Source organism: Molossus molossus, unplaced genomic scaffold (assembly GCF_014108415.1).
Source record: "Molossus molossus isolate mMolMol1 unplaced genomic scaffold, mMolMol1.p scaffold_m16_p_6, whole genome shotgun sequence".
NCBI classification, from domain to species: domain Eukaryota; kingdom Metazoa; phylum Chordata; class Mammalia; order Chiroptera; family Molossidae; genus Molossus; species Molossus molossus.
Genome location: NW_023425399.1, coordinates 53681041 through 53702560, shown reverse-complemented (window position 1 = coordinate 53702560; position 21520 = coordinate 53681041). Strand labels below are relative to the sequence as shown.

The 21520-nt window shown below is 48.2% G+C and overlaps 1 protein-coding gene across 7 annotated transcripts in view; it reads left to right on the top strand.

The window, feature by feature from the left end:
- Nucleotides 1–21520, top strand: part of EEFSEC (eukaryotic elongation factor, selenocysteine-tRNA specific) — a 450913-nt gene that overhangs the window by 410534 nt on the left and 18859 nt on the right. Inside the window, exon 7 of one of the 7 annotated variants that reach the window (XM_036246065.1) lies at nt 9239–9318. The exons of 5 other annotated variants lie outside the window; for them this stretch is intronic. In XM_036246065.1, the coding sequence (XP_036101958.1) occupies nt 9239–9276 (38 nt within the window). In that variant the 3' untranslated portion in view covers nt 9277–9318. Of the gene's footprint in view, nt 1–4816; nt 4849–9238; nt 9319–21520 lie in introns of those variants that run through there. One more of the 7 variants, XM_036246067.1, reaches the window with a different exon arrangement.

Sequence of the window (21520 nt, the reverse complement as noted above, 5' to 3'; positions counted from 1 at the left end):
GGAGGGGCAACTCAAATAACCTCTATCTCAGGCCTCCTCTGGGTGCTTCATGGCCAGCAGGGCAGGTCCCAGGGAAGCCTCAGGTTACAACCAATTCAAGCTGAGCTCCACCACTGCCTCTGGAGCACTATGCCTACTTCATCCCTGAAGCCTCGTGTTCTGGAATGTTCTCTGTGCACTGGAGTGGTGGAAGGTCCCTGAGATCTGGACCCAGCAGCCTTAAAGGGCAGGAGAGGCTTTTTCCAGTCTGATTTGGGCTTAGGAGCACAGTACCAATCCCTGGATTCTTACAAGTTGACTGAAACTTCTTTGGGAAATATTTCTCTTTGTTTAGAAATCTCTAAAACTTTCCTTTTTTTTTTTTTTTTTTTTTACCAGTTTTTTATTTTAGGGAAAATTTGTATTTTCATATAATTTTTTTTTTTTTTTTATCCTCACCCGAGGATATTTTTCCATTTTTTGTACAGATACAGTGGGAGGGAGAGAGAGGAAGGGAGGGAGAAAGAGAAACATCGACGTGAAGGGATACATCGAGTGGCTGCCACCCGCACGACCAACCAGGGCCGGGGACAAACTGCAACCGAGGTACGTGCCCTTAGCGGGAACCGAACCCGGGTCTCTCTGGACCGCAGGCCAACGCTCTAACCGCTGAGCCAAACTGGCCAGGGCTGTATTTTCATATAATTTATGCTACCTAAATAAAGTCATCAGAGTAAACTGAGTATTTGTTTTAACGTTTCAGGCAGTGGTAACTGAAACTTTTGTGATTGGCTAAGTACTGTCTCTCCAGAAAGCCTTGATATATAGCAACTGACCAGCAGTCTTAAATATCTAAAAGAAAGTCCCAGAAACCAGAGCCACCCACATCCTCTTGCAGAACAATGTTGGCTTGGGCATTTCTGCCAGGACTTGTGTCTTACTAACTAGGGCCCTGGACTGCAGCTGGTGATACACCCTAAAACCTCAAGGCCTTCAAAGACATGTGCAAGGAACAAGAACCTCCCATGCATCAGTTGTCCCACACTTGGAATCCACCTCATTAACTGAAGCATTTCACACATGTTCATAGAGCTTTGGTAGTTACAGTTATTAAGAAGAGATTGGGGTGGCTGGCCAAGGAAAATCTCTCCCAAGCGAAATGCTGGAATGCAGAAGAGCCTAAAACAGGAGGACAGGGTCAAGCACGGACTGGTTCAGCCTTTGCTGCTAGCCAGTATTCAGCCCTTGCTGTGTGTCAGACTGTCCTCGATGGCGTCCCTAAATTACATTATGTAATTCTCGCAACAGCCCTTTGAGGTGGGAATTATCCATACATTAAATCACTTGCCCTAGGTCTTACCCTCTGACTATAGGGTCACACTGCACAGCAGCCCTCCTGGAGACACTGTGGTTGGGATGAAACAAGTTATCCATGCAGGCACCTGTGAGGTCAGTGCTCACCAAACGTTTGCTGTGGATGGCTATTGTCTTGCTTAGGCAGCTCCTGTCCATGGCTCACATGGGGCCTGGCTCTGGGCAGAGTGTGCTGCTGCTGCTTGCTAGTAAATTGGGGACCATGGCTTCGAGCTGGGCTTCTGTGGCCCGATGTTTGTTTATTTAGAGCTCAATAGTCAGGGTCACTGTCTGCACATCCTCAGGGAGCTCTCCTGGTAGATCAGTCTGTCTGACTACTGGCTGATTATTCAGCTGCCCATTTGTGGGGTAGGTCACTTCTGGCTGGGGCTGGGAAGTAACCAGAAAGACCCAGGTGTCATGTGTTTATCTTAACTCACTTCTCTCTTATTATAAAAGTTGCGTGATTGCATTAGAGAGAAGCTTAAAAATCTGGGGGAAAATATATAATCTCCCCACTTCTGTGACACTGCAGTGGACTTTTTTTGTTTGTTAATCCTCACCCAAGGATATTTTTCCGTTGATTTTTATAGTGAAAGGGAGGGAGGAAGGAAGGGGGAGAGAGAGAGAGGGAGAGAGAGAGAGAGGTGAAAGGCACATAGATTGGTTGCTTCCACTCATGCCCTTGACCAAGAATCAAACTTATGACCCTTTGGTCCATGGGCAATGCTCTAACCACTGAGCAAAACTGCCAGGGCCACCGTGGACTTTTGATCACATCTCCTTCCAGGACTTCTTCAGGTGTCGCTTGGTATGGGCAGAAAATGCTCAGGGTCAGAAGTAAGAGTATAAATCAGCTTCCTTCCTTAACAACTGTGACACTGGAGCAGCCACTCTGCCTCTCTGGACTTCAGTGTGGTCTTATAAAGAGAGGACCATGCTCGCTCTTCATAAGGTTGTTGAAAGAACAACAGCTTGAAGCCATGTGTGAAGTGCCTGGTTCAGAGTCTGATGCCTTTTAGTCAGTGACAGCATTGTTTATGTGAGTCTTTAAGATGTGGCACACTGCACACCCAGCTTATGCTGTGTCTTTCCTAGGAGTCACCTGGCTTACACTGGGTTTCTCCTTATGGTCATGCAGCTCACGAAGTCATCTTTGAACTTTTGCACACCTTTCTCATGCATCAGGTTTTGAATTTGAACCATTCCATTAGTAGATACCTCTTAATTCTCACATAGAGGTCTATAGTTTCTTTCATTAGCAGATGAGGTGGGGGAGGGGCACTCAGGGAGACCCCCACCCCCACCCCAGTGCCTGGCAGTAGTGGGGGCTCAATAAAAACATAATAAAAATATGACAAAAGTTGGTTAAAACAATGTGAGTTTCTCTAGTGTTTGTGACTCAGTCAGAGATCAGTGTTAGAAATGAAATGTATGAAAAACAATTATATAATTATTAGTATGTGCCATGTACTATTCTGTATTTTGCATGTAATAGTGTCATTTAATTTTCACAAAAAGCCTGACAGAAGATGCTATCATTATTACAGTTATTGAAATTGCTATTTTACAATTGAGGAAACAGAAGCACAGATAGGTAAAGGAACATGCCCAAAATCACACAGCTGTTGAATCCCAGCATTGAGATTGGAATCCAGGCCATCTGGCTGCAGAGTCCTTGCTCTACTCCCCACCTCAGACAGTTTACCTCTTACCCATCTGCTCTGTATGGTCTGAGCTTAGGGCCCAACAATTGGAAACTCCAGAAGTTCCCCTTTCAGCTTACCCCGCCACTGGGGTTGTTATAATAATGCCCTGGACCTCAATTTTCCTGTATGAAAAAGGGGAAGATTTCTTGCCTTTGGGATTGAGATGGGTGAATGAGGAAATGTATATAAAGTGCCTGGCTCCTTGTAAGTGTTCAGTAAGTGTGAGTTTCTTTCCTTTTCTGTGCAAAAAGGCTATAGGCTGTCACTTGGGAATGAAGCATAGGGTGAGACCTGAAGTTTATGTCTGTGTGTCTCTGGGGACTGACTGGTAAATGTCCTCTCAGATGATCTAACTGCCGGGTAAGCACATACTTCTGCCAGTCTTCAATGCTCCTGCTTTACTAGTCCCTGGCCTATAACCCCCTTACTGTGGGCACAGACCCATTGTGGTGGGGGCTGCCATGACCATCCCCTCTTGTCTAGAGCAGGGTTTAAGCTCATTAGCATGACATTTAGCTTCTTCCCACTCAGCCACCCACCTGCCAGCTCTGCCACTCCTGCCCTCTGTCCCTCTGTCCCACATGCCACCCTTCAGTCCGAAATGGGCCCATGGAAGCCGCCTTTCCTCCTGCTGCCTGTGTTGGATCCTCTGGGCTCTGCTCAGATGCCACCTCTAGTCCTCTGCCCCCTCCTGCCTTCTGCAGGGCCACATGTGTGAGCATTCCCCTGTGATGTTCCGGACCATCATCCTGCACTAAGCCAGGTGGGTCTCAGGAACAGACTAATGAAGCCTTAACTCTGCTGACCCATATACCTGAAAAAAGTCAAGCAGTGGTGTATTCAGGCATGGCTTAGCTCTTAGATTTGAGGGCTTTAGTCAGGGTCCTCCAGGCTCAGACCTTCCCTCCTACAGTGGTTGCCCCTACCCAGGCTCTCCCATGAATGGTCTTCCCAGCTGCAAATCTAGTAGAGAGAGAGAGCGTCTGTTTCCCAGTAGTTCTACACCCCTCCCCAAACCAGCACCAGGGCTGGGGGCATTCATAGGCCAGCCTAGGTCATGGCTGCTCCTGGACCCAAAGGTGGACCTTCCCCAAGGAAAACCAAGGGCAGTTGCAAGAAGTGGCAGAAATGACAGATGTTTGCTGCTAGCAAATGTGCCCAGTGATTGTGCCAGCCTGTTCTCACTGCTGTAGTGGCTTTCCCTTCACCCCTGACTTCTGCTCAGCCTCAGTTTAGTGGGAGGTAGCTTCTGTAGGAGCCTCTTAGCATCCTGAGCCGGCCTCTTTTTCTGAACTCTGAATTGCTGTGGCCTCTCACCTGACTCCCTAGGAGCCTCCCCTAGAGGTGAGCTTCTCTAGGCTGAGGGTCCTGACTGAGTCTCCCTGTGTCCTCAGGGCCCCTTGTAGGAAGACCCGTGGTACACACATGGTAGGCTAGGAAGGACCTCTGTCCCTTCAGTTGTTACAAACCTTCCCTTTTCCCGATTATAGTGATCAATCTGATGGCAAGGATAGTTGTTCATTCTCATCAGCCCTAGCCCACTGATGTGTGAAGTCAAAAGCATTAAGGATGTCAGAAAAATAAAAAGAAGGAAAAAAAGTCTCCTATAGTACCGTCATTCATATTTTACCTTTTCTTCGCTTTTTTTCTTTTTCCTCTGCAAAGGCTTCTTTTTTTGTAGCCTAGGGGTTATGGTGTATACAATTTTGTGTTTGATTCTTTTCAATTACTGTAATTATGGAACTTTTTTTCTCCTTTTCTGTTTTACACTGTAGTCTTCAGGGGAGATTGAATGGTGCAGTGTTAAGAGCCTGGGCTCTGGCCTCAGACAGAGCTTGGTTCAAACCCCATCCCTACTACTTACCAGATCTATAACCTTGGGTGAGTGATTGGACCCCCCCCCCCCCCCCCCGGCAGGCCTTAGTTCCTCATCTGTAGGATGGGGATAAGAGTGTGCCCTGCATGGGGGCTGTGAGATCTAAATGTGCAGTGAGATGTAAAAGCACCTATATACTAGCACGGTATTGAACACACAGCTGGTGCACAGAAAACCTAAGCTGTGTCAGTCATCCCCCAAGGCTGTACCATGGGCACCTGCTGCATATTTAAGTGTTTCCAACTTCTCTCTATCATAGATAACATTACTGGGAACATCTTTGTGTATCAATCTCTATCTAAATATTACCATTTTCTGCCCTGGCCAGTTTGGCTCAGCGGTTAGAGTGTCGGCCTGCGGTCCGGAGAGACCCGGGTTCGGTTCCCGCTAAGGGCATGTACCTCGGTTGCAGTTTGTCCCCGGCCCTGGTTGGTCGTGCGGGTGGCAGCCACTCGATGTGTCCCTTCACGTCGATGTTTCTCTCTCTCTCCCTTCCTCTCTCTCCCTCCAACTCTATCTGAACAAAAAATGGAAAAATGTCCTCAGGTGAGGATAAAAAAAATAAAAAATAAAAAATAAATATTACCATTTTCTTATTTTTAAAAAGAAAATACTCTTAATGTTTAAAAAATTCAGGTTCTTGAAAGCTCCTGGGAAAGTGATTTCCAAAAGTATCACATCATTCTATACTTCCATCAGCACTGTCTGAAGATGTCTATATTTCCACCATGTCACTGGCATGGGCTCACCCTTTGTTATTTATCCTGGCTAAATCAATACATGGAAAATGGCATCTTTAAAAGGGGGGAACAGCCCAGCTGGTGTGGCTCAGTGGTTAAGCGTTGACCCATGCACTACAAGGTCACCAGTTCGATTCCCAGTCAGAGCACATGCCCAGTGGGAGGCATGCAGGAGGCGGCCAATCAAAGTTCTCTCATCGATGTCTTTGTGTCTCCCTCCCTCTTCCTTCTTCTCTCTCTAAAATCAATAAAGAAAAAATATATAAAAAGGGGGGGACATCTGTTATACTCTCAACAATAAAGATTAAAAATTTTTTTAAAAAAAGAAAGAAAATGGCCCTGCCAGTTTGACTCAGCCATTAGAGCGTCAGCCTGCGGTCCAGAGAGACCCAGGTTCGGTTCCCGCTAAGGGCGCTATACCTCGGTTGCAGTTTGGCCCCTGCCCTGGTTGGGTCGTGCGGGTGGCAACCACTCAATGTATCCCTTTCATGTCAATGTTTCTCTCTCTCTCCCTCTCTCTCTCCCTCCCACTCTATCTGAACAAAGAAATGGAAAAATGTCCTCGGGTGAGGATAAAAAAGAAAGAGAGAGAGAGGGAGGAGAGAGAGAGAGAAAGAAAGAAAAAAAGAGAAAGAGGAAGGAAGGAAGGAAGGAAGGAAGGAAGGAAGGAAGGAAGGAAGGAAGGAAGGAAGGAAGGAAGGAAGGAAGGAAAGAAAATGACATCTTGATGTTTTTATTTACATTTCTTTGGTAACTAGTGGGGTGAACCATTTTGCCATATCCAAATTTCCTTAAAGAGAATAAAAAGAAGCAAGTATGTGGAAACACAGCCTGGCGTGTTTATAGATGCCTGCCAGAATTCCCCACCTTGGGCTCCCACTCTGGGGTCTGAGTACCTCTTGAATTCTGACCTTCAAAGCCCCCTGCTATAAACTTTGTCTCTCCAAGTCCTGTGCAAGTGGGAGGCACTGCTACCAAGATGGTCCTTTGTCCACCTCAGCATTCACAACTCTTGTCCAAAGGCATCAACACACTGTCTCTTCCACCCAAGGCAATTCACTCTGCACATAACCCCATGGTTAGCCCTGAACCCAGAGCCCAGACTCAGGGCCTGTCCTCAGCCACTCAATCCCCAGGTGGGATGGCTGTGTCACGAGTAGGCAGCTCCATCATCCACCACTGGCTAGAGCTGTGGAGAAGGTTTATCTGAGACACTACAGGAGAAAGCCAAGAATTAGGTGACTTCTTAGAGCCTGAAGGACAAGTCACCCTTTGCTAGACTCAGGGATCACCTGTGAGCCCTCTGAGGACAGGGGTCTTACAGGTCTGTGTATACCGACATCCTGAGGGCCTGGCACCATCCAAGGAAGGCAGGCAGGCTGGTGCACCTAACTACCTGGGAGGCACAGAGTGAGACAAGGGGATTTGGTGTGAGGCTAGGGAGATGGCCTGGCCGGACCTCACTTCCAGGCACCAGGGAACCACTGAGGATGTTTGGGCAGAGGAGTCCAGGATCTGAAGTGTATTTGGAGATGATGATGGTCCTGATGGTCTAGAAGGGCTGAGAAACTGCCCATGGGAACCCCTGAGAATACACAATGAGCATAAGAAAGGAGGCACAGGGGCAGAAGCCTCAGGTAGACCTCTCTCTGTTCCCCCAAACACCAGGCTGGCTGCTGGCCCACCTGCAGGCTGGCCCTTCTCCAACAGCGGACTTCTCCAATAACAAGCTGGCTTTGCCTGCACAGAGAGGACTGAAGCTGGCTTTATCAGGGGCAACTCTAGGTATCCCCCAGTGATCCCAAGGTGAAGGTGGACTCTCCTCAAGCATCAAGGGCATTCCACTGGGTTGTGTCCCACACAGCATGTCAACTGGCCAAGGAGACTCTAGAAAACAGAGTTGGGAGAAAAGAGTTGAAAAGAGGTGAGGGGTGAAAGTTGAGGTTTCAGAAAATTCCAATAAAAATTAAAACAGGCCATCCATCTTTCTCACTGGCATCTTACCCTGACAGTGGCCTTTAGGGATCTTGCCCCAATATCTCTCAAGAAGGTGACTCTGAAACCTAACCCAGCAGCCAGATAATTGCTGCCAGACCCCCACCCCACAAGGCTGCCCTGGATTTCTGGGCGGGACCACCCCTGACAAGGCCAGCCTCTCCTGGAAGCCATTCTGACAGAGGACCTTTCGCCAAGAGCAGAGAGCACTTTGGGGTGTATTTTTCCACAACAAATGACCAAACTCCTCCTCTTTTGGCCATTGAAGCATTTCAAAGCAATTGTAAAAATTATATGAACCCCATCGAAGAACTGTTACAACAATGTTTATACTCAGTGTTTGAAACAAAGACAATGATATTATAAATAATTGCAGATGATGAAGCTAGGCAAGAAAAAATAACATCATCAAAAGAATTTTACAAGACGGACTGTTCACAAAGATGGATGGAGTAACACAATACATTAGAAATATCTGCAATTAACATAAACACAGCACAGTGGACAGAAACCACCTGCCCACCATCCTCACCCTGGGCATGGTCCCATGTCATCCATGTCATTTCACTGTGGCCACAGTGAGAATGGGGCCCCCAGGAAAAGGCTGTCTGGAGGTATGTGCCTGACAGCCAATATAGGTTCATGGCCTGAGACCTATTTAGAAGTTCATGAACAAAAGGGAAGCTGAAGACTGAGAAAGTATCTTCTTTGGGGTCATATCTTCCTCCCTGACTCTACATGAAGTTAAGTCCCGTCAGTTGTCCCCAAGGCACCTGCTGCTTCTCTGTCACAACACTTTGATTTTGCATTGTTTCCCTGGGTGTCTCGTGAGGGAGTCCATGGTTTCCTGTGCTTCTTAGGCCAGTGTGTATAAGGAGCAAGTGGGTAACTGGCCCCATGTGGTAGCAGGTGCCAGAGTCATGACCATTCAGGTTCTCAGTCACAGACATTTCAGGTATTGGGCTCACATAAGCCCAGCCAGCTCTTGTGATAGCTGTCTGAGACTGGTGTCATCCCAGTGGACAGGTGAAGAAGCTGGGGCTCTGAGCATACATGTACTTAGGCAGGGACTGCCCAGAGCACAGCTAGTGGCCTTCATCTTGTGTCCCTTGCATCTCTTTCTCCTTTTAATCAGTACTTGGTTTTCTAAAAAGTAAATAAATAAAAATTTCTTTTAACCATGAAAAATTTGGCCATACAGAACGGAATAGACAACCCTGATACCAGCAAGATCAAACAGATAGATCATGTGCTTCAAATCTCTCATGCCCTTGTTCTCTCTTCTCTCTGTCTTTAGGAAATAGAATGTTACTAATAAAGCCAACCCCCCTGCCCTGACTTCTCTGTAGGTAACATCCACTCCCTTAAGTCAGGGGCCTTATGCTCTTAATGTGTTATTGTGTTCTTCCTACATAAGATTGCATCCCAAACATTGTTGATGGTTTATATATGTTTTTAAGTTTTTACGTATTTGGTCTTGCACTGAATCAAGTGTTTTTGGAACAATTGCTGTTTTTGTTTTAGAACTTGCTATTCTAGTCAACAGTTCTAGTTGACTCATTTGACTACTATGTGTTATTCCATAGTCTGCATGCACCAGTTTGTGCACCTGTTACCTGACTGAGGACAGATGGGTGGTTTCCACTTTCTCCTTGGCAGTGTCAAAGCATTTCTCTAGGTAAGCACTAGGATTGTGATTGTCTGGCCCTAGAATGTGAATGTCTGCAGACAGAACAAGGACCAGCCGGCCAGGTGGCAATGCTCATTTGCACATTTACCAGCCTCTCTTCTGCCCTCACCCTACCATCCTTCTTACCAATTGAGGGATGCCGTTTTCAGATTTTCTAGAAGCTTGTGCTCAGTCTGGTTTCTTGGAGGATGAGGATTGGCCCTAAATATCAGGCCTTTGTAGGAATCCTTACAGCCTTTCAAGTGGAGTAGAGCTGGAGGTTCTTATTGGGTCTTGCCAGGGGTGAAGGGAAACCTAGGCATTTAATCATTTCATAGATCTGGAGCTGGGACCTGGAAGCACCTGGTGAGTGCCTGGTATGTAGTCGGTTCTCTGCCTGAGCTCTGGTTCTTATTATTGTTAGAAAGGGGATTGCTGGTTGCTAGAAACTGGCCTCTTGGGCTTGGTCTCGCCCCAGACAATGGATGATTTGATCTCTGAATCAAGGGTGAGCTTCTGGCAAAGCAAGGCTGAGTTACAGCTGCCTGAACAATGTCAGCCTTGACCTTTAGAAATCAACCTATGATCAGTGGGGACCTTGGAGAAGCCACCCATATCTGCAGGCTCTGGAGCCTGATGCTTGCCCATTCATGCGTTTTTTTACCTCCCCTTGGCTCAGGCTGGGGACTCAGTGACCAGAGAAATGGCTCAGTCTCTGCCCTCCTGGAGCTTTATAAAAGGGGTAGTCAGATAGTCCCACAATAGTATATGCTTCCAGACAGATGAGTGCCACAGAGGAAGAGAGCAGGTCTCATAGGGGCCTGGATGGAATCTGGAGCACCTTTTAGGAAGCAGCATTGCAGCGAGTTCACTAGGGTGGCTGGGAGAAAGAAGTCTGTGCAAAGGCCCTGAGATAGGAAAGGCACTGGACAAAAGGATAAGAAGGCCCTGTGGCTGGGCCCAGGAGTAGGGGTGGGTCGTGGGAGATGTCAGTGGCTCTAACTCACACTTGGGCCTCGTGTTGGACTTTGTCCATAACCTTAGAACAGGAGAAGCCAACAGAGACAGGCCTGAGCATTTGTCCATGAGACAGTTTCTTACTCTCTAAAATGAGGGTCCTAACACTCTCCTGGGTTGTTACAAAGAATAAAGCCTTGGCAATCTGGCCTCCTGGGCTGCTACAGGAGAGGAATCCAAGGCCTCAAATCAGAAATCCTCTATCAAACTCCTAGACCTTGAGGTGGCTCTCCTGGGACAATGGGGTGCCAGCTGGCCCACTGCAAACAGACAACAGGAGGCCCTGGGGCCTTACGCCTGCCAAGGTAGACTGTAGCCAAGAGCCAGACACATGGCAGAGGAGGAGAAAGCATGCCCAGAGCTGAGACCCTGGCACTCTTGACTGGGCCACAGTGTGCAGATCCCTGTAGACTTGTACAAGCTCAAAGAGAGGCAATACTGCCCCCATCTCCTCTCTCAGCTGCCCCATGCTCGCTAAAAGAATGTGGTGCCAACAGGAGCCTGTGTGGGCTGCGTGGCTTTGCAGGTGTGTCTGAGTCTGTATATGTCATATTTATGAGTATGTGTATGTCAGTGAGTGTGTATCTGTGCCAGTGAGTATGTGTCTCTGCATCAGTGAGTGTGTGTATCTGTGCCAGTGACTGCATGTGTTTGTATGTCTTTTTTTTCCACAGGAGGTGAGTGAGAGGCCAGCTCCCTGACAAGGCAGTTATAAAACATTCATAAAACTTTTATTGGACTTGCCACCCTTCCAGATAAATATTTTTCGATTTTATGGGCTTTTTTTTAGGGCCCTGAGCTTAATCATGGCTTTGTAGTTGCCTTTTAAAAAATTGAATATCATTTTGGCAAAAGCAGCCCTCTTTCCCTCACCATCGCCAAAGGCATGCTGCACTCTGAGCTCATAAATTCCTGCCACTCTCAGTTTTTGCCCTTTCTCTCTCCATATCCTCAAAATCCTACTAGGATGAACCTGAAAAAAGAAAAGAGGGAGAAAGAAGAAAAGATAACGTTTACCCATCTCCCTTCTGTTTCCCTACTGCCCACTCCAACCTTGTGCTGGAAGCACATTGGATTCCGCTCCTAGTTGTTTACAAAGGAAGTTGGTGGAAGGGTCTACATTGGGGCTCCACCTGCTGCCTACCTGAGAGGCAGATTACCTTAGCTGGCCAGGATGAGGTTTGTACAGCCCTGCCTTCCAAACTTTTTCCCCCATCCATACCAGGCTCCTTCCTGCCCTATGGAGGTCCTGAGTGAAGCCCTCTCTTTTGCTCCCTCCTCAGATCTTTGCAGACAGCTTCTTCTTGTCTTTGAGGCCTCAGACTGGCCTTCCTGACCACCTCATCCAAAATAGCATCTCCAATCCCCAGACTCAGTGCCATCAATCTCTGTTGCTCTATTTTCCTTTCTTCATAGCACCTATCACTCTTGGAAATGTTCTCCTTTATTTATTTATTGGTTGTAAGTCTGTCCCTCTTGCAAACTTAACCAGTACACTGCTGTACCCCCCACACCTGGAACAGGGTCTGGTGCATTATCAGTAGATATGTGTAAGATGTGCTGAATGAGTGATGCATGCTAGATACCCGTGGGTGGTTGTGATGGGGCCTAATAATAAAAATGGTTACTATTGTTCAGACTTTGCTTTGTGCTGGACACTGTCCTAAGTGATTTCCATTATATTAACTCACTCAGGCCTTATAAACACCCTGTAAAATACTATGGCCATTCACATTTTCAGATGAGGAGACAGGCAGAGTCAGATGTCTTATATGAAGCCACATTGCTGACCAGAGCCCAAGCCAGGGTTTGGATCCTGGCAATCTGGGTGCTCAGCCTAGCTCTTCGTTATTATACTTGATTTCCCAGGGAGAACAACAGTGATACAGTGTGTGCCTTTTCAGGCTGCTGCTACCTGGACTGAACCTGGCCCAGCGGACATTAGCCAGCCATTGGCAAGTGCCCACCACTCTTGACCTTTTGCCAGACCCTGGGCCAGTGGCATTAGGGCTATAGGGTTTGGGGAAGGGACTCAGGTGCCTTCATGGATGGGCAGGGGACTTGAAAGAGGGGAGCCAGTCTCAGGTAAAAGAAGCAGTGCATGGCAGTGATAGAAAGTGGCTGGGGGCCCCAGGTATAGCACAGGCCATGAAGGGGCAGCTGTAGCCTGTTCTACCTTTCTGATGCAGGAAGGGAATATGAAGAGAGGTGTTTTTTGTTTGTTTGTTTGTTTTCTTTTCTTTTTCTTTATTGATTTTTAGAGAGAAAGGAAGGAAGAGGGAGAGAAAGATAGAAACATTGATGAGAGAGAACATCGATTGGCCGCCTCCTGTGTACCCCCAACTGGGGATTGGGCCCATAACCTGGGCATGTGCCCTGACCAGGAATCGAACTGGCAACCTCTTGGTGCATGGGTCGATGCTCAACCACTGTGCCACACCTGCCGGGCTGAAGAGAGGTTTTTCAAAACAAACTAGAAATTCAGAATTGTACATCTCATGTCCTCAGTTTGAAGGTTAGTGAGTCATTTAAATTTCAGAAATGCAGGGAGGCTGGTGTCTGCTCCCAGAGTGGCATTCTTTTTTTTATCTGATGAGAATAGTAGGTCCCAGTAAGGAGGGCCAGGCACCTCTGCCCCTGGGCAGAGAGAGAAGCAGCAGCTGGGCTTAGCTAGGGAAGAGGCTTCTCTGAAGCTCAGCCTTGAAGGGTGTGGGAGACCACCTGGGGGAGGGTGTTCCAGGTAGCAGGGCCTCAGCATTGCTCTGGAGAGAGGGCACTCCCACTGCCCAGAGTGGTTGAGCTCTGGGGGACCCAGGGCACCTTGACTTTTGAAGAGATTAGGGTTCCCTCTGGGGGATAGCCGGTCTGTGAAGTCGTCCAGCAGGAGCCTACGGAGCCACCAGATCTCATTGGCTGCTTTGTGATGTGCAGGGTGAAGGTGACTAGGGGTCTTGTCTCTAAAGGCTGAGAGAGCTAAGAAGACCAGAACAGTGATTAAGTGGATGCTTAGGACCCAGCACAGTTCAGCTCAGGTGACTTTGCTAACTCACATAGGCCTTACAGCAACCCTATTACTGGGCATGGTTGTTACCCCCAGCCCGTCTCCCCCCAGCATGCACAAATATGTGAAAACCTACATGCACCCATACATACATGCACATGCACACCAGTGAGGGAGTAGAGGTTGCAGGACCTGAGGTAGCTATATTGTCACTTACCTACATGAATGCAGGCAAGGCTGGAGAGGAGCCATGTGGAACAAAGCTTCTGTTTCTCCTTCAGTGTTTTTTCTGAGTCCCTGCTGGACCAAGTGCACCGGGAGTTTTCTTACTCCTCCCATGGTCTGGTGAGGGGCAGTCTGGGAAAGCAGTGTTACTATCCAGTTTTACAGAGGACTTAACTAAATTTAGAAAGGTGCAGGGCCGGCGCAGGGTTGTCCTCACAGTAGCAGCAACAACAAGGCAGGGTCCCAGGCCTCCCTGGGATTTTGTGTGAATGTGAGGAGGAGCACTACCAAATGCCCTCCTACCACTGTGACTTCTTCCAACCCCACAGTGCTCAGAAATCAGAGAAAGGGCACCAGGCAGCAGAGAGACATATCCCAGGTTCTTCTGCCCCAGCCCAGCTTCCTCCTCCTCCAGCATCTCCCTGAGCCACCCCAAGGTATAGCAGGCAGTCTGGATTCTTGTCTCTCCAGACAGCCACCAGGGTCTACCAATTTGTAGCTGCTGCAGCTTAGACATAATGGCCTTAAAGCTTATAGCTAGCAGGCAGCACAGGTTAGTGGCCCTGTAGGGGACTGTAGTGGGAAGCACTGACCGCAGTGCCTGAGGACTGAGCTCTGTCTGAAGGAGTGGCCCATGCTTGTCTTAGGCCACATGTTGCCCTGGAAATGCAGGCCCACATTTTTAAATGTTGGCAACTTATCCACTATTTTTTTTTTTTATTCTCACCCGAGGATATTTTTGCATCATCTTCAGATAGAGTGGGAGGGAGAGAGGGAAGAAGAAAGAGAGAGAAACATCAACGTGAGACACATCAAGTGGTTGCCACCCACACAACCCCAACCGGGGCTGGGGACAAACTGCAACTGAGGCACGTGCCCCCAGCGGGAACCGAACCTGGGACTCTCTGGTCCACGAGCCAACACTCTAACCACTGAGCCAAACCAGTCAGGGCTCATCCACTATTTTTAAAGAACTTTTAGGGGCCTGACCTGACTCACAGACAGCCAGATTATGACTGCAGCTATAGAGTTTACAGGATCTCCTCCCATGAGCTCACTGAGCTTGCTACAAGTCAGCCCCCATGACAGTAGTGACACTGTTGTTTACTGTGTGCCGTGCACGACTGGTTGTTTCACATGCACTGCCTCATTGACTCTGAGTCCCTTTTCACCGAAGTCACTGACCAAGCAGGAGAATCTCATGCAGGGCCACAGCTGGGCTCTGAGGCTGAGATTGAGCTCAGTGCCCACAACTCTCTGGCCCACGGCCTGAGAGATGTCACCTGATAGGCAGGCTGGTCTGAGAACCTGCAAGGAAAGGAATGCCCAGGAGACAACTTGGACTGTGTGCTACTCAGATTCTCCTGGGGGCATCCAAGAGGATTCGAGGTGGTACATAAACAAGCTTACAGGTGGTGTTCCTAGTTATGTGTATGTTTTTAACATGTACTTTGTGGGTGACAAGGGATCCTGAGTGTCAGCTTATGGTATCATATAATTTCTAATTGAACTAATGAGTTGGTTTAAAGAAATATTTAGTAATAAATAGAGGTGGTAGCAATGGGTATGGCAAAAATAGTGATTCTGTGAAGAGATTTAGGAAGTTCTAGGTGGATCATCCAAGAGTTTTGATGGGTGAAGAGGAATTCAGGACAGATAAAATTTAGATCAGGGAGAGAAAGGATGACATATGAGCCAGATTTCTAGTTCTTATAATAAGCAGGATGCTTTGTTCATTCTGAGCACATCCTCACAAATGAGTGAGCTGTCAGTCACTGACCTTTAGTCCCCTACAGCTCCCCAACCCAGTTCTCTTCCTCCAGCCATTTGGGCCACTGCTTTTGGGGTCTGGTGTCAGCAGAGACAGGCAGGAGGGTCTGTGTAATGATAAGTGACACCACAACTGATTTAATGAATAAAATGAGCTTTATGTGAGGCCTGACAGGCAGATCCAGGCATGGCTATGGGGGGGCTCTAGGCCCCCTGGATACTTATTTCTGCTGCTATCAGTAGAGCTTCCTCCAAGGCCTGGCACCTACCCTCCCTGGAGTCTGGGGCTTATGCTTCCCAGGTGCTCACTCTGGAGAGGCCTAGCCCAGAGCTCCATACACACTGTGTCCATGAACTATCACAGGGCTCGGGCAAGTGAATCAGGTACTAAGAGACAGGTGATTGGCCCAGGACTGTAGGTGGCTTAGCCACTCTCCTGAGTGCCATTTCTCCTATGACATTGGACCTTGCCATAAAGACATGGGCCCCAGAGGTGGTTTGGTTTAGGATTTGGTTCGCTTAAGAAAGAGGCAGTCACACTTGAGTTTTCCTTGGGTAAAAATAACTATATGTCCTGGCAGTTCTCACTGTTCTGGCTATTTTTTAGGTAAAAATTCTTTTCAAAGTGAATGCAATGAAGGTGCTCTGTGGTAAGACATTTGACCACTTGAGGATACAAAATGCCAGCCTGGAATGTGAGACAGTCACTGATTTCTCCAATAGGAGAGGAGGGCAGCCTGAGTCACTTCTGCTTAACACCAGACCCAGACCACAGTCCAGGCCAGATGGGCCTCTTCCAGCATCATCAAACCCTCTCTGCTGAGTGGGGCTCAGAGGACAGCCCCTGCTTGGTACTCCCAATCCCATTTACTCTTTCCTGCCCACATGGCAGGCACCATTGCTCTCATTCTACTGATGTGGCTATGGAGGCTCTGAGAGTCAGGAAGCCAGCCTGCATGAGGCCTCCAACCAGTAAAAGGCAGCTCAGGGGCCATTCGTGCAAGAGAAGCCTGGGGAGCACCAACCTGTCCAGTGGGCTTCTCTGGCAGTCTTTGTTTTCGCTTGTGGGGCTCATCCACTCAACATAGAGGGCTCCCTGGAAGAAGTGGTCCTGGCTGGCCTTTTCTACTTGTACAGTTGGGAGAAGCACTCGGATAGCCATCTGGGCATGCGGAAGGTCGCAAACAAAGAGTTAAAGGTTCAAATGGGTACATGGGGTCAGAGACTGGGGACAGTGGGAATGAGGAATATTTAGGAGCAGGAGGCTCTGAATCAACACAGCCCGTATGGACAGAGGCCTACCCAGACTATTTCCCCAGGACCTGGACTCCCCCAAAACTGTGCATAGGTCATTGGAATTTGGGTGGATACTCTCATGTTTTTTCTTCCCTGTTACTCCCAGAACCAGAAACAACCAATCCAGGGGCCACATGGAGGCAATACGCAGTCCCCAGGACCTTTGTCAAGACCAGAATTACTCTACACCTTCTCTTCTCACCCTCCACACTCCTATACCCTCTGGAGCACCCCTAAGTCTTCAGTGAGTCCCAGCACTCTTAGCCTCTGCACAGTGTCCAACAGCTTGGCCCAGCCCAATCTAGCCCCAATCACTGGATAAGTCAGCATCTCAGGTGATTTCCTATCAGGTCCCTGCCAGGCCTATAGGCCACCAGCTTTCCCAGCTTCTGCTGCCAGTGCTTGGGACTGGCCTCCCTCAGGTACTCAGCTGCAGTCCACCTACCCACCCACTGGGATGGTCATTGAACTCCCTGGAGGGTGTGGACTTCTCAAGTGGCCTTTGATGATGATAGCCAGAGACAATTTGGAGACAGATCAGCTTGCCTCAGGGGTGTTGATTCTAAGAGGGAATCTGGGAGAGGATATTATTGACCCTTCTTTCCACAGCTCTCTCCTCTGACTTTCTAGAATGCATTTATTCACTCATTCATTCAGAGTCTACTGATACCCACGTTGTCCTCTGGTGACTTCTTGTGGCTCACAGCTTCCAGGCCTGAACAGCGGCCCCTCTGACAGGCTCCTCACTCCGCCTCTCCCAATACACCAGCTTTAATTCACTTTCTCAGAAAGTCCAACTCCTTCCCGTCTCAGATCCTTTGCATGCACCATTCCCTCTGCCCACACCACCATTCTCTTCTCTTCCCATGGCTTCCTTGTATACCTCCTTCAAGTCTTGGCTTTAAACATCACCCAGAGACCTTCCTTGGCCTCCCTGTCTCAGTAAGTAGCTCACCTGTCTTTTCGCTCATAGCACCTGATCTTTCTTTCGTTGCATGTGAGAGGCATTTTATCCAATGGTGAGACCTTTGGTTTGTAAGCCCAAATGAATCAGGATTCTAGCTCCACCATTTATTTCCTTAGCAGTGTGTTCTTGGGCAAATGGCTTCACCTCTCTGGGCTTCAGTTTTTTCATTTCTAAATGGGAAGAAATAACAGAAATTACTCATTATAGGTTGTTGTACCTAAATGGATTAATATAAGAGCATATTTAGAAGAGAACATGTACTTGTTAACTTGTGATAACATTGACTACTTGTCTGTTCACCTGCTGATTACTGGGTGCATCAGTTGTAAGCCCCATGAGGATAGAGACTGAATCAACATGCTCACTAAACATTTGTTGAGTAAATACATTTGCCAAACTTTGCTTGGGCCTGGGACTGAGAATTGGGTCCCTTCCAATCTCACCGCTCAAGGAACTCACAGCCCAGGGAGGAAGCTCTACAAGAGCAAGTAGGCAAATGCAGACTGAGAAGGACCGTGGGCCTTTCCGGAGGTGTCTGGAAGAGCAGCCTTCATGGTGTCTGGAGAAGCCAGGGGGATAGTATGGGGCAACAGCAGTGTGGCTAAAGCTAAGAGTAGGTCCACTGGGGCCTTGAGGGACTGGCAGGCTTGGCCCAGAGCCTAGAACTGATACAGAAGTAGGAAGGGCAGGAAGGCTGGTTTGGCCCAGGTGTGTGCAATGGGTTATGGGGAGGGGGCATGTATTGAGGCACAGCAGCAGGGACCCAGGACAAAGAGACAAATGTCCCTACAAAGCACCTGTTGGGGCTCGTTTTGCCTCCAGCTCATTCTGTCCAGAGGCCCTCGCAACTCTGTGTTTCCACCAAGTGCTAATTTTAAGTCAGCCATTACTTTGGCGATGGAGTCCTTTCAAGCCCACATCTCAGAACCACAACCTAAGGAAGGAAATCCATTTTCTGACTCTGTTTTTCTTCCCAGTTTCCAGTCACAGCTGCTTTCTCTTTTTTGCATCCAGTCTGGTCACCGTCCTTCGGGAGAGCCACAGAAAGGTCTGGGCTCCCACTGCAGCTGTTCATGCACGCGTCTGCAACTCTTAGCTCACAGCCCCACCTTCAGCCAAACCCACATGCCACATCACCCTTCACAGTGCTTTTTCTGACCCCCTTCTCTGGGATCCCCTCAGTCTGTCTTTGCCTGGGAGCGTCCAGAGGTCAGGGCATAGTCATTGTCTGAAATTGCCCTTTATAGGTGGGGTTCTCCTGGTTTAACTCTCTTCCCAGGCCAGCCAGGTGCATCACTTCTTCAACACCCACCCATAGTCTCACTGTTCTCCAGTAAGAGACCAGCCTTGCTTGGCCTCCCTCAATTTAATGGCACCACTGTTATGCAAGGACTCTGTCTCCCCAGTGTAGTCTCTCAGCAACCCTATAGTCCCTCCACTGCAACTCTTGGACCTTCTCCTCATTGATCATGTGTTTGCTTGTGGTACAGCCAGTATGTCTAGCAGAGAGGAGCCAGCTCTGCCATTTCTCGGTGCCCATGCCTTAAGTAGGTGCTCTGTGAAACCCAGTTTAGGAGACATCATGTGGAAGAAGAGGGAGGACTATCTGTTCTGTTTTTCTGATTAAAGCAGAGGGAACCCAAGGGCTACTGGCCTTTTCTCAGTTCACCTGGCCCCTCTCTGTATTTCTGGTTGTGGAGCTGGAGGGACTGCCTACACTCGTTCCTTCTTCATGTTGTACAGGGTCAGAACCTTCAGGAGCCCATGGGTCTGTCGCACACAGTGGGACCATCCCAGGGCAGGGTGAACCAGAAAAGGGAAATCAGCTTGAGCTGTCACTGAAAGGACAAGTCAGCTGCGTAGAGAGACTAGGGAAGGCCTTCACCCTTTATACCAGTCTCCATGTGGCTTCTTCTTTAATTTTGTAGTTGTAGGACTTCCATTCTGCTCGAGTTCAGGCAATTCTGAAAGATGGTTGTTCTGTAGTTTAGTTGTAATTTTTTTTTCCTTATTGATTTATATAGAGAGAAGAAGGGAGAGGGAAAGAGAGAGAGAACATCAATTGGCCACCTCCTGCATGCATGTGCCCCGACCAGAAATCGAACTGGCAACCTTTTGGTGCATGAATCGATGCTCAGCCACTGAGCCACACCAGCCAGGTTAGTTGTAATTTTGATGTGGTTGTGGGAGGAGGTGAGTATCACGTTTACCTACGCTGCTGTCTTCACCAGAAGCTCCATATGTGGAATTTTTTTTAAAGAAAAGAAATATGAAGAAGACTTTTATTGTCAATAAGCTCTACCTTTTATTCCAGTTATCTTAGTTTCTGTTCTAGGTATTTTAATTGAAGATTAACTACTATTAAGAGTATATACATTAGCCCTGGCCGGTTTGGCTCAGCAGTTAGAGCGTTGGCCTGTGGTCCAAAGAGACCCAGATTAGGTTTCCACCAAGGGCATGTACCTCAGTTGCAGTTTGTCCCCAGCCCTGGTTTGGTCATGTGGGTGGCGACCACTCAATGCATCCCTTTCACGTCGATGTTTCCCTCTCTCTCTCTTCCTCCTACTCTATCTGAACAAACAAACAAAAAAACAAAAAAATGTCCTCGGGTGAGAATAAAATAAAAAAAGAGTATACACATTTAAGGAGTGAGTGTTTGGAGTGTTAAAAGTCTGCTCTTTCAGTGGTGGGGACAGTTTATGTGGAGGCCACCAGGAGTTGCACCCTCCCTTGCAGCCTGCCCTGGGAGCTGTTCTTGGAAGGGTGGGTCACCTGCAGGAGTGGGAGAGCCCAGGGACAACAGAAGCATCCTAGAGGCAGAGCCTGCTGCATATCTTACTCCCATCACCCCTCATTCAGACCCAGGAGAAAAACAAAGCTCAGAGTGGGACAGTAAGGCCCAGAATTCAGACCAGACCATGGGCTCAGAGCTCCAGAAGCAGCACATCACCCATCCCTTGCCTGTCCCCTCACAGCCCTCATTGAGACCTGATCCCTGTCCTACAACAATTATCTAAGACTGACTCACTGTGTTCTAGGAGCTGAACAGAATCTTATAAAGGCATGGCCCCTGCCTTTTAGGGGACTCTCTTGTTTGAGAGACTTGTGTGCGGGCATTTGTGTGTGAACACGTGTGTGTGTGTGTGTGTGTGTGTGTGTGTACGTTGTACATGCTTATGTGTATATGTATGTACGTGAATATGTGTGCACATATTTGTGTTTCACTGGCAGAGTTGAGCTCATGGCCAGTCAGGTACAAAAGTGGCACTGTGCGGTGCTGAGAAAAGAGGGATGGACCCTTTCCTCTGACTACCTGGAAGAGAACTTGGGTTCTTCCAGGTAGAAATGAGGACATGTGATTACTTCTCTATCACTAACTCTTTGACTTTGGGAGAGTCATTTTGTATCTCTGGGCTTCAGTTTCCACCTCTAATGATGGAGTAGATAGTGTGCCCTTCTCATGTGAGTTGAGGAAAAGTACTTTTTTGGTCTTTCCTGGGCCAGGCCTGTGTCAGGCTCTAGGATCTAGTCTCTGCCCTCAGACAGCCACAGTCTGTTAGAGAAGTGAGCTCACTTCACATACACCTGTGATGGAGGTCATGCAAAGTCAGAACCAGCACCTAAGGGTAGCCCTGCACCCCAAGCCAGGCTGTGGTACAGCAGAGGTCCAGCTCTGAAGTCAGTGAGTTTTCACTCAGCTCACTGCATCATCCCTTTGTGCCTCAGTTTTCTTGTGAATAAGTAGTCCCCCAAGGGAATGGTTGTGGAATTTGGAGCACTGTTGTGCAGGAGCTCTTTGAACAGGGCCAAGCATATGGTAAAGGTATTGTCAATGTTAGTTGGCATTACTGCTGGTGTTCTTTTTGTGATTATGGAGAGCTGGCTGGTGTCCACCTTAGGGCAGTGTGGGTCAAGCCTGCCTC